Here is a 12,718-nt window from a genome sequence, read left to right as displayed (position 1 = left end):
GTGTTCCCCAGGTTGCCTTTCCTGAGCTTCGATCTTCATGCTCTCGTTTAGTAGTTGTCGGAAACTACGCTGCATTAGGCCTACAAATTGGGTATGGGGTGTAGAGAGAGGGTTTGTTACACTCCAAGGTGTTCCCCAGGTTGCCTTTCCTGAGCTTCGATCTTCCGGCTCTCGTTTAGTAGTTGTTGGAAACTACGCTGCATTAGGCCTTCAAATTGGGTATGGGGTGTAGAGAGAGGGTGTGTTACACTCCAAGGTGTTCCCCAGGTTGCCTTTCCTGAGCTTCGATCTTCCGGCTCTCGTTTAGTAGTTCTTGGAAACTACACTGCATTAGGCCTTCAAATTGGGTATGGGGTGTAGAGAGAGGGTGTGTTACACTCCAAGGTGTTCCCCAGGTTGCCTTTCCTGAGCTTCGATCTTCCGGCTCTCGTTTAGTAGTTCTTGGAAACTACACTGCATTAGGCCTACAAATTGGGTATGGGGTGGAGAGAGATGGTGTGTTACACTCCAAGGTGTTCCCCAGGTTTCCTTGCCATTGCTTCGGTCTTCCGACTCTCGTTTAGTAGTTGTAGAAAAGTACACTGCATTAGGCCTACAAAATGGGTATGGGGTGGAGAGAGATGGTGTGTTACACTCCAAGGTGTTCCCCAGGTTGCCTTTCCTGAGCTTCTATCTTCAGGCTCTCATTAAATTGTGGTTAAATGGAACAACTGCATTTGGCGTACTAGTTGTTTGGGGCCTACTATCGGTGTCTGCCACTCCTTGCTGTTCTCCTGGTTTCCTGTCCTGAAATTCCATTTTCAGGCTCTCGTTAAGTAGTTGTTAATGTTAGACTGCATTTGGCCTACTAGTTGGGTTGGGGCCTACTATCGGTGTCTGCCACTCCTTGCTGTTCTCCTCCACTGAACAAAGCTGTGCCGCCTGTTTACTACGGTTGCCAATCTTGAACTGCATTTCGACTACTTACTGATTTGGCCCTACTCTCTGTGTCAGCCTCTCATTCCAGTTGTCCTCCACTGCAATGCCCCCTGGTAATTCCTGTGTTACCAATTTTGAACTGCATTTAGCCCACTTTATTCTTTGGGCCTATATCTGTGTTTCCACTTCATCGTGCCCATTGCCCAGCCAGTGATAGATGAGTCTGCTGGTACATTGACCCATAACGCAACATTCCCCGTGCATGCTACACAACAACATTGTGACCCTGCTGAAAGTCAGGTTGCTCTTCCCGCATACCATACCACCTTACACCGGGACAAAGAGGAAGGTGCAGATGAAAGTGCAGGTTCCTTCATCAGGTGGGGGGAGGAATACTAGTTGGCGACGTCACTGGCACAGGGCCTCTCATAGTACGCAAAAGTGTTGCTGCCGGTGGGAGGCGCCCCCGCCGTGCAAACACACCGCTGTACTTTGAGGGGCCCTGTGCCAGTGCCAATGCCAACAAGTGGGCCCCCCCTGCTTGCTCAGGATCACAGCACTTGCAAAGTTGAAATACTTACCTCTCCCTGCTCCACTGCCGTGACGTGGTCCAGATTTCCTGGGCCCACTAATTACTTGAACCAGCCCTACCCCACACAACTTTAGCCAAATGACCCCCAATTTCAAATGCCTTCCAATTATTATAAGGTAAATTACGCTTGACAAGCTTCATTAAGAAGAATGGATGTTTTTGCCATTAAAATGGGCAGTGTAGATGTTTTCCTGGCCCCCACTCACTGCCGACTATGCTGCCCCATTGACTTGCATTGGGTTTCGTGTTTCGGTCGATCCCGACTTTTCGCCATAATCGGCCGATTTCACTGGACCCGACTTTTGAGATAGTCGGGTTTCGCGAAACCCGGCTCGACTCTAAAAAGGTCAAGGTCGCTCAACTCTAGTGCTAACTCCACAAAAAAATGCTTTATGTACACCAGCCAGTGGGGGTTAACTTTAGACATATCTTTAACTGATTTAACTGGTGCAGATAACTGACTAACTCAGCCAGTTAATTGCCAATATGGCTCTTACATGTGGTTCTCCAATCTAATCAACAACAATCAACAAAGCGACCTGCCGCTTTTGGGTTATCCTTTTTGGAGCGCTTCGTATCGGTGTTCTGGTCCCTCAATTGAAAATTAACAGGGTTGGTGGTTTATTATATGAAGACGTACCAACACTAGCAGTGAATGCGCCGCACAACGGGGGCAGCGGATGCATTTTTCCAGCGCATCCGCTGCCCCATTGTGAGGTGCAGGGAGGTGGGGGCGGAGATCCGGCCGCGCATGCGTTACATGTAACGTTTTTTGCTCCCGGCGGTCCGCCACAACATGGCACAACCGTCGCACGACGGTTGCGACGTGTGTCAATGCGTCGCAATGCGTCAATAATGTTAGTCTATGGGGCAAAAACGTATCCTGCAGACAACTTTGCAGGATGCGTTGTTTCCCATAAACAACGCATTGCGATGTATTGAAAAAAACGCTAGTGTGAAAGTAGCCTTGTAGTCACTGCAGTCTGAACATTGTATACTTGGCCAAAGTGTTTTATCTCCCATCAGCCTGATCCCTGAGCTGATAGAAGTTGCTGGGGAGGGAGGGAATGGTGCAGAAGATAACAATTAGCTGCTCTCCCCCCAGTTTGATTTCAAGCTGTGATCCAGCAGTTGTGGGGATACAAGAACACAGCTCTGCTGGTCTTCATTTACACAGCACAGACCCAGCACAAATGCCTTCTAGTTCTAATCACAAACATCCCCACTTACAAGGTGACTGATTACCAAGTATGTGCAGAAGCTGCTGAGCACCAGTGACTTCTCAGCAATGCTAAAACAGAAGCTGGAGCAGCTCTCCTGTGAGTGATCTCAGCAGCCCTCCCTTCCTCTGGCAGAAGCCGATCCACCAATAGTAAGATAGCAGATAGGGCAAACACCAAGCTATGAGATTACATGTGAGTTCCTGCACTTTCAGTGTTTCTGTCTGCGGGCCAGATAGAAAGAACCAAAGGGCTGGATGAGGCCCACGATCCGCCATTTGCCCATGTCTGGCTTAGCCTATAGGATGGGGATGCACAGCTGTTTTTCGATTTTCATCCAGAAGCAATATTTAGTAGAAATCCTCTGTGCTGCTTGATGATTGAAGAGACATCAGTCCATGTGTGGTTTATTAATAAATTGTGGTTTTATTCTGCGCACTTTGAAGTTACAAGAACATCTTCCTGAACAAAAAGAAACACCACAGGTTGACATAAATGGAATAAGTGACCATCACAGCATTTGTGATTTTAATTGAGCACTTTTTCTCTTTTGTCATGTGAGTAGTAAATGTTCTCTGTGCTCTTCAGAGCCATGGTTCCTAGTTGATTTGTTCTGGGACATCCATAGCTAGTTTCTTCCAAAAACAAACACTGCAAAAGATTTGTTGGCCCATGACGTGGAAAATAACTTGACCCTCTGAGATGATCATAAATAAGACCCATCATCACTATGACCACTACCATAGGTTTCAGGTCTAGCCTCCCTCACCAATAGCAATTGAAGCATCATCTGCTACCAAGATAACCTCAGAAGAAGTATATCAGTCCCTAGAGGATCTTTTGGCCAGACACTGGCTCCACTCTTTGTTGCCAATGCCTCATCTACTGATGATATCATGTCTTAAGGTACCTTCACACTGAGCGACGCTGCAGCGATACCGACAACGATGTCGATCGCTGCAGCGTCGCTGTTTGGTCGCTGAAGAGCTGTCACACAGACAGTTCTCCAGCGACCAACGATCCCGAGGTCCCCGGTAACCTGGGTAAACATCGGGTTACTAAGCGCAGGGCCGCGCTTAGTAACCCGATGTTTACCCTGGTTACCAGCGTACACGTTAAAAAAGCAAACACTACATACTTACCTTCAGCTGTCTGTCCTCCGGCGCTCTGCTTTCCTCTGCACTGTCAGCGCCGGTCAGCCGGAAAGCAGAGCGGTGACGTCACCGCTGTGCTTTCTGGCTGGCCGGCGCTGACACAGGATGCAGGAGAAGTGCAGAGAAGCACAGCGCTGGGGACAGACAGCTGAAGGTAAGTATGTAGTGCTTTTTTAACGTTTACGCTGGTAACCAGGGTAAACATCGGGTTACTAAGCGCGGCCCTGCGCTTAGTAACCCGATGTTTACCCTGGTTACCAGTGAAGACATCGCTGCATTGGCATCACACACGCCGATCCAGCGATGTCAGCGGGAAGTCCAGCGACGAAATAAAGTTCTGGACTTTCCTCAGCGACCAACGATCTCCCAGCAGGGGCCTGATCGTTGGTCGCTGTCACACATAACGATTTCCTTAACGATATCGTTGCTACGTCACAAAAAGCAACGATATCGTTAACGATATCGTTATGTGTGACGGTACCTTTAGTCATCCCAATCTGATTTCCAGATCTTGTCCACAACACATTCTTCCTCATCATCCCTGATACTGGTGACTCATGGTGGGAAATTTGCTCAGCTCCTTGCCCCCTCATTATTTCCCACATTTAAATTTCCTCTGACTCAGAGTGCCCCTACTACTACAACCACATCTAGACATTTGAATTAAGTCCTTCACATCCTCGACCCCATCTCATCTAAGTCCAAACACTGAATGTTCTCATGCAACTTAAGAATTGGAAGATGCTGTGAAATATCTTCCTTATCACCCAGAGTGCTGCAGTTTAAGTGAATACGGGTCAGAAAAGACATGTCTTTGCTAGAACTGAAAGTTTATAATCAAAAAGTTTAGTATTACAATGGTGAAGAAGAAGGAATAATGTGCAGAATGCTGACTCAAGCTGATGGTGTCACTGTCAGAGGTAACATACAGGTGCTTCTCACAAAATTAGAATATCATCAAAAAGTTAATTTATTTCAGTTCTTCAAGGCAAAAAGTGAAACTCATATGAATTGTATAGAGTCATTACAAACAGAGTGATCTATTTAAAGTGTTTATTTCTGTTAATGTTGATGATTATGGCTTACAGACTATGAAAACCCAAAAGTCATTATCTCAGTAAATTAAAATAATTAGCAAAAAAACACCAGCAAAGGCTTCCTAAGCATTATAAAAGGTCCCTTAGTCTGTTTCTGTAGGCTCCACAATCATGGGGAAGACTGCTGACTTGACAGATGTCCAGAAGGCAGTCATTGACACACTCCACAAGGGGGAAAATGTTATGACCTGGTGGTCAGGACAATAATGGACCTGGTGGTTAAGAGCACACGGAATGACCTGATAGTTACTGATAATATAGGACGAGCTCTGGGACGTGGGAACTGCAGACCGCAATCCCTAATCCTATCACACACACTAGAAATAGCCGTGGATTGCTCCTAACGCTCCCTATGCAACTCGGCACAGCCTAAGGAACTAGCTAGCCCTGAAGATAGAAAAATAAAGCCTACCTTGCCTCAGAGAAATTTCCCAAAGGAAAAGGCAGCCCCCCACATATAATGACTGTGAGTAAAGATGAAAATACAAACACAGAGATGAAATAGATTTAGCAAAGTGAGGCCCGACTTACTGAACAGACCGAGGATAGGAAAGGTAGCTTTGCGGTCAGCACAAAAACCTACAAAAAGACCACGCAGAGGGCGCAAAAAGACCCTCCGCACCGACTCACGGTGCGGAGGCGCTCCCTCTGCGTTCCAGAGCTTCCAGCAAGCAAGACAACAAACAAAATAGCAAGCTGGACAGAAAAATAGCAAACCAGAGAAAAACAAGCATGCACTTAGCTTCTGCTGGGAAGACAGGTCACAAGAACGATCCAGGAGTGAACAAGACCAATACTGGAACATTGACAGGTGGAATGGAGCAAAGATCTAAGTGGAGTTAAATAGAGCAGCCAGCTAACGAATTAACCTCGTCACCTGTGGAAGGAAACTCAGAAACACCCACAGCCACCAGAGGAATTCCATGGCTAGAACCAGCTGAAGTACCATTCATGACCACAGGAGGGAGCCCGACAACAGAATTCACAACAGGAAAGGCACAAAAGGTCATTGCTAAAGAAGCTGGCTGTTCACAGAGTGCTGTCTCCAAGCATATTAATGGAAGGTTGAGTGGAAGGAAAAGGTGCACAAGCAACTGGGATAACCGCAGCCTTGAAAGGATTGTTAAGAAAAGGCCATTCAAGCATTTGGGGAAGATTCACAAGGAGTGGACTGCTGCTGGTGTCAATGCTTCAAGAGCCAACACACAGACGTATCCAGAACATGGGCTACAAACAGGGCCGGCTCCAGGTTTTTGAGGGCCCCGAGCGAAAGAGTCTCAGTGGGCCCCCCTTTAACACATACCACGATTCATGATCGCATATAAACACAGCCATGTAGTATATAACACAGCCCACGTAGTATATAGCACAGCCACGTAGCATATAACACACCCATGTAATATATAACAGCCCACGTAGCATATAACACAGCCAAGTATGTATATAGCGCAGCCCATATAGTATATAGCACAGCCACATAGTATATAACACGGCCCACGTAGTTTATAGAACAGCCATCTAGTATATAGCACAGCCCACGTACCATATAACAGCCCACGTAGTATATAGAATAGCCATGTAGTATATAGAGACACTTGCCCCATATAGTGCTGCACAAATGTTATGGCCCCATAGATGTTCCATACAGACACTTGCCCCATATAGTGCTGCACAAACGTTATGGCCCCATACAGACACTTGCCCCATATAGTGCTGCACAAACATGGCCCCATACAGACACTTGCCCCATATAGTGCTGCACAAACGTTATGGCCCCATACAGACACTTGCCCCATATAGTGCTGCACAAATGTTATGGCCCCATAAGATGCTCCATACAGACACTTGCCCCATTTGCTGTTGCTGCGATAAAAAAAAATCACATACTCACCTCTCTGTCACTCAGGCCCCGGCACTTTCAATATTCACCTGTCCTCGTTCCAGCCGACGCTCCATCTTCTTCAGCGTCTTCTGCACTGACGCTCAGGCAGAGGGCGCGCACTAACCACGTCACCGCGCCCTCTGACCTCAGCGTCACTGCAGAAGACGCTGAAGACGGAGCGGCGGCTGGAACGAGGAGCAGGTGAATATCGCACAGCGCTGCGCTTCCCTCCCCGTTATACTCACCTGCTCCTGGCGCTGTGCAGTCCCTGCTTCCCGCTTCCCGGCGCCGGCAGCTTCTTCCTGTATTGAGCGGTCACCGTTACCGCTCATTACAGTAATGAATATGCGGCTCCACCCTTATGGGAGGTGGAGCCGCATATTCATTACTGTAATGAGCGGTACCATGTGACTGCTCATTACAGGAAGAAGCTGGGGAGCCGGGGACCTGCAGGGACCGTGCCAGCCGCCAGGAGTAAGTGAGTATAATAAGACAGCCCCGGGCGCTCCCTTTCCCCTGCTGAGTCATCTCCGTGATGTGCCACTAGCTGAGGGCCCCTGGGGGAGCGGTGGTCCTAGGCACTGGCAGCTGCCTGCCCTTATCGCCGTCCTTAAATGGGCCCACCTGTCTCGCCAGGGCCCCAGCACTTGCCCGGGTACGCCGGGTGCTGACGCCGGCACTGGCTACAAAACTTGAATTCCTTGTGTCAAGCCAATAGATAACACCAGAAGCATCTTACCTGGGCCAAGAAGAAAAAGAACCAAACTGTTGCATAGTGGTCTAAGGTATTGTTTTCAGGAGAAAGTAAATTTTACATTTCATTTGGAAATCAAGGTTCCAGTGTCTGGAGGAAGAGTGGAGAGGCACACAATTCAAGCTGCTTAAGGTCTAGTGCGAATTTTCCCCAATCAGTGATGGTCCACTGTGTTTTATCAAGAGCAAAGTCAGCACAACCGTCTACCAGGAAATTTTAGAGCACTTCATGCTTTACTCTGCCGACAAGCTTTTTGGAGATGGAAATTTCATTCTCCAGCAGGACTTGGTACCTGTAAACACTGCCAAAAGTACCAATACCTGGTTTAAAAACAACAGTTTCACTGTGCTTGATTGGCCAGCAAACTCGCCTGACCTCAAGAGGAAGATGAGAGACACCAGACCCAACAATACAAATGAGCTGAAGGCTGCTATGAAAGCATCCTGGGCCTCCATAAAATCTCAGCAATGCCGCAGGCTGATCACCTCCATGCCACGCCGCATTGATAATAATAATCTTTATTTTTATATAGCACTAACAAATTCCACAGCGCTTTACAATTTATGATGTAGTAATTGATGCAAACGTATTGAGTGCATTTACTGAACATACATTTCAGTAGGCCAACATTTTGGATTTTAAAATTTTTTTTCAAGCTGGTGTTATAAAGTATTCTAATTTACCCAGATAATTAGACTTTTGGGTTTTCATTGGCTGTAAGCCATAATCATCAACATCAACAGAAAGAAACACTTGAAAAGATCACTCTGTTTGTAATGACTCTATATAATATATGAGTTTCAATTTTTGTATTGAAGAGATGAAATAAATTAACTTTTTGATGATATTCTAATTTTATGAGAAGCACCTGTAATTCTGCTGTGTCTGGGATGATCGATGTGTTATATAGTCCACAACATCTTCCGCTTCTTTCAAACTGATATGATTAACATATGCAAATTGCCTCTTCTGATAAAAAGAGGACTTAAACTCTATAGCGCCACCTGTTGGAAGTAGCGATCCTACAAGTCATAACCAACCCTTTAACGAGTCGTGCAATATGACTTGGAATAAAAGCCAAATCAATATCTCAATTTGCAGACACGGTGTTTCGGGCTGTTGGCCCTCGTCAGTGCGAAGCATGAGAACTGATTTGGCTAGGTGAGAGGCTCTGGACTGGGGTCTAAGGGGTATCGTTTCTCCTTATGGAGAGTGATATACCATCTCTGGCTTGTCAAGGTAAGAAGGCTTATTCGCCATGCAATGCTCCTCTGGGAAATATAATATGCAAATTGCCTCTTCTGAGAAAAAGAGGACTTAAACTTTATAGCGCCACCTGTTGGAAGTAGCGATCCTACAAGTCACAATCAACCCTTTAACGAATCGTGCAATATGACTTAGGATAAAAGCCAAATCAATATCTTAATTCGCAGACACGGTGTTTCGGGCTGTTGGCCCTCGTCAGTGCGAAGCATGAGAACTAATTTGGCTAGGTGAGAGGCTCTGGACTGGGGTCTAAGGGGTATGGTTTCTCCTTATGGAGAGTGATATACCATCTCTGGCTTGTTAAGGTAAGGAGTCTTATTTGCTATGCAATGCTCCTCTGGGAAATATAATATGCAAATTGCCTCTTCTGAGAAAAAGAGGACTTAAACTCTATAGCGCCACCTGTTGGAAGTAGCGATCCTACAACTCACAATCAACCCTTTAACGAGTCGTGCAATATGACTTAGGATAAAAGCCAAATCAATATCTCAATTCATGGCTGTTGGCCCTCGTCAGTGCGAAGGAAGTGACTTGTAGGATCGCTACTTCCAACAGGTGGCGCTATAGAGTTTAAGTCCTCTTTTTCTCAGAAGAGGCAATTTGCATATTATATTTCCCAGAGGAGCATTGCATGGCGAATAAGCCTCCTTACCTTAACAAGCCAGAGACAGCATATCACTCTCCATAAGGAGAAACGATACCCCTTAGACCCCAGTCCAGAGCCTCTCACCTAGCCAAATCAGTTCTCATGCTTCGCACTGACGAGGGCCAACAGCCCGAAACACCGTGTCTGCGAATTGAGATATTGATTTGGCTTTTATCCTAAGTCATATTGCACGACTCGTTAAAGGGTTGATTGTGACTTGTAGGATCGCTACTTCCAACAGGTGGCGCTATAGAATTTAAGTCCTCTTTTTCTCAGAAGAGGCAATTTGCATATTATATTTCCCAGAGGAGCATTGCATGGCGAATAAGCCTCTTTACCTTGACAAGCCAGAGATGGTATATCACTCTCCATAAGGAGAAACGATACCCCTTAGACCCCATGCTTAACATAGTCAATAAAAAGGACAATTGGGACCTGCATTTGGTTGTTTTGCTGCCTAGACAACCTGTGTCAGCGATGATGCAGCTACTGCTATAATGCCAGATGCTGTGAGGTTTTTTTAACATTGCCATTGCTATGTTTTCTTTTATGATACATTTTTATACCACTCTAGAATCAACTTTTTATGAGCTACAATTCCAAGATTCCCAAACAGGATAAACCAATAAATGCTAGGTACAATAACAGAACAGCAGCAACAGGCTGCAGCATTGATGTGGTCTGTATGCAAATCAAATCTGGCTAATAAAATAAGTGTGCAAAAATATGTAACATATGAAGTGCATACTTTGCTCAGATTCTTATGACTTTCTCTCTCTAACTCTTTGTCTATGCTTGTGGCTTGATGTTTTTTCACTAACAAGAATAAACACAAAATGGCTGCTGTATTCTTTGCTTGTGCTTTTATAACGGCTATTTTAAATCCCTAAAATGGATGCTGCTTTCCTGCCCAAGCTGATATAGTGGCTCAGATTGGTTGTGCTATAGAATGTGATTTGATAACTTGAAGGCATTATAGGGAAGACCAGCCATGCCAAATGTCTTGTGAGCCTTCTCTGGCTTATGTTATACAATTCATACAAAATGAATCACATATTGCTTGAGTTCCCCAAGTTCAGCAAATTCCTAAACGTTTGATACAAATTCAGTTTGTATCAAATCAATTTAATTTCTGATGTTAATTGATTTAGCAGTCACATGCCCATTCTAGCAAACAGAAGTACAGCCTGCTGCGATGCTTGTCAAGAGAGTAAAATACGACTTCTAGGTGCTAGTGCAAATTAGGTCAGATTGATTGTGCATGTAGTTTAGCAACTCTCCACTCTTGTTTATGGAATCAATATCCTTATTATCTTTTGTCTGACACAATATTTTTTCTTGTAATGTCCATAAATGCTCCGATTACATCTTTGTTCCTCAAAGTGTAAATTAAAGGATTCAGCATTGGGGCTATAACACTGTAGAACAAGGCGGCCATTTTGTCTTGGTTCGCTACATGGGTTGATCCAGGTTTCATATATGTAGAGATGATGGTGCCATAAAACAAGGATACAACTATAATGTGTGAAGCACAGGTGGAGAAGGCTTTCCTCCGTCCTACAGATGTTCTTATCTTCAGTATGTTGGAAATGATGTAACCATATGTAATAAGGATAAGGAAAAATGGACAAATCACCCCCAACATAGCACAGACGAAAATAACACTCATGTTAAGAGATATATCTGCACAGGCCAGCTCTAGGACTGAAGGAACCTCACAGAAAAAGTGATTTATTACATTGGGACCACAATAGGGCAATTGTAATGCAAAGACTGTGTGTACAATGGAGTTTATTATTCCTCCAGCCCAGGAACTAGTTGCCGTCTTAATGCACAAGGCAGTATCCATAATATTAGTGTAGTGTAATGGGGTACAAATAGCCACATACCGGTCGTAGGCCATTGACAACAAAAGGTAGCACTCTGTCCCTCCTAGAGAGAGGTGAATGAACATCTGAGCAACACAACCATTAAAAGATATGCTTTTTCTCACAGACAAGAAATTAATGAGCATTTTGGGGACTATACTTGACGTGTACCAGATATCCAAAAATGATAAATTACTCAAGAAGAAATACATAGGGGTATGAAGTCGGGGGCTTATTCCACGAAGAGTAATTATCATTATGTTACCAATTAGTGATATTATGTAACCAGATAAAAATACAACATATAAGACTATCTGAATATTCCTCCAGCTGGTAAGCCCAAGAAGAATGAATTCATCCACAAACTTGTTCTTGGATATGTTCATTCCAGTGCTGGTATTGTGGAGAATCATTCTCTTCCACTTTCCAATATAAAAAAGACACATCAGCCTCCTGTAGAAAATAAAGAATAAATGAGCAATAATATCTATGCATCTAACCATTAATCTATATATAAGGTACAGTTCTTAACTGCTGAGCACAAAATATTAGTTGAAACACATTACTCTACAAATAATTACAGAAGATTAAACTTTGGTTATTAATTGTAGCAGGGGCAGACACTGACAGCTTAGGGCACCTGTTCAAGAAATGTGTCTGTGCCCCCCTCTTATGGCAGCAAAGCTACAGATATACACATGCTTCTCACAAAATTAGAATATCATCAAAAAGTTAATTGATTTCAGTTGTTCAATGCAAAAAGTGAATCTCATATATTATATAGAGTCATTCAAACAGAGTGATCTATTTCAAGTGTTTATTTCTGTTAATGTTGATGATTATGGCTTACAGACAATGAAAACCCAAAAATCATTATCTCAGTAAATTAGAATAATTAACAAAAAACACCTGCAAAGGCTTCCTAAGTGTTTAAAAAGGTCGCTTGGTCTGTTTCAGTAGTCTCCACAATCATGGGGAAGACTGCTGCTATAACAGATGTCCAGAAGGCAATCACTGACACACTCCACAAGGAAGGGAAGCCACAAAAGGTTATTGCTAAAGAAGCTGGCTGTTCGCAGAGTACAACCATATTACTGGAAAGTTGAGTGGAAGTAAAAAGTGTGGTAGAAAAAGGTACACAAGCAACTGGGATAACCACAGCCTTGAAATTATTGTTAAGAAAAGGCTATTCTAAAATTTGGTGGAGATTCATAAGGAGTGGACTGCTGCTGGAGTCATTGCTCCAAGAGCCACCACACACAGATTTATCCAGGACATGGGCTACAAGTGTTGCATTTCTTGTGTCAATCACTCATGACCA

General features: G+C 44.5%; 1 protein-coding gene across 1 annotated transcript; it reads right to left on the bottom strand.

Moving 5' to 3' along the window:
• Positions 1 to 10,546: 10,546 nt before the first annotated feature.
• LOC138674580 (olfactory receptor 2B6-like) lies at positions 10,547 to 11,810 on the bottom strand. The gene has a single exon (XM_069762397.1). It carries the CDS (start codon positions 11,808 to 11,810, stop codon positions 10,839 to 10,841), a length of 972 nt encoding a protein of 323 aa, XP_069618498.1. The 3' UTR covers positions 10,547 to 10,838.
• Positions 11,811 to 12,718: the final 908 nt, after the last annotated feature.

The sequence above is a fragment of the Ranitomeya imitator genome, chromosome 4 (assembly GCF_032444005.1).
Source record: "Ranitomeya imitator isolate aRanImi1 chromosome 4, aRanImi1.pri, whole genome shotgun sequence".
Classification (NCBI taxonomy): Eukaryota; Metazoa; Chordata; class Amphibia; order Anura; family Dendrobatidae; genus Ranitomeya; species Ranitomeya imitator.
Note: the sequence above shows the minus strand (reverse complement) of the source record. Positions and strands in the feature narration are given on the sequence as shown.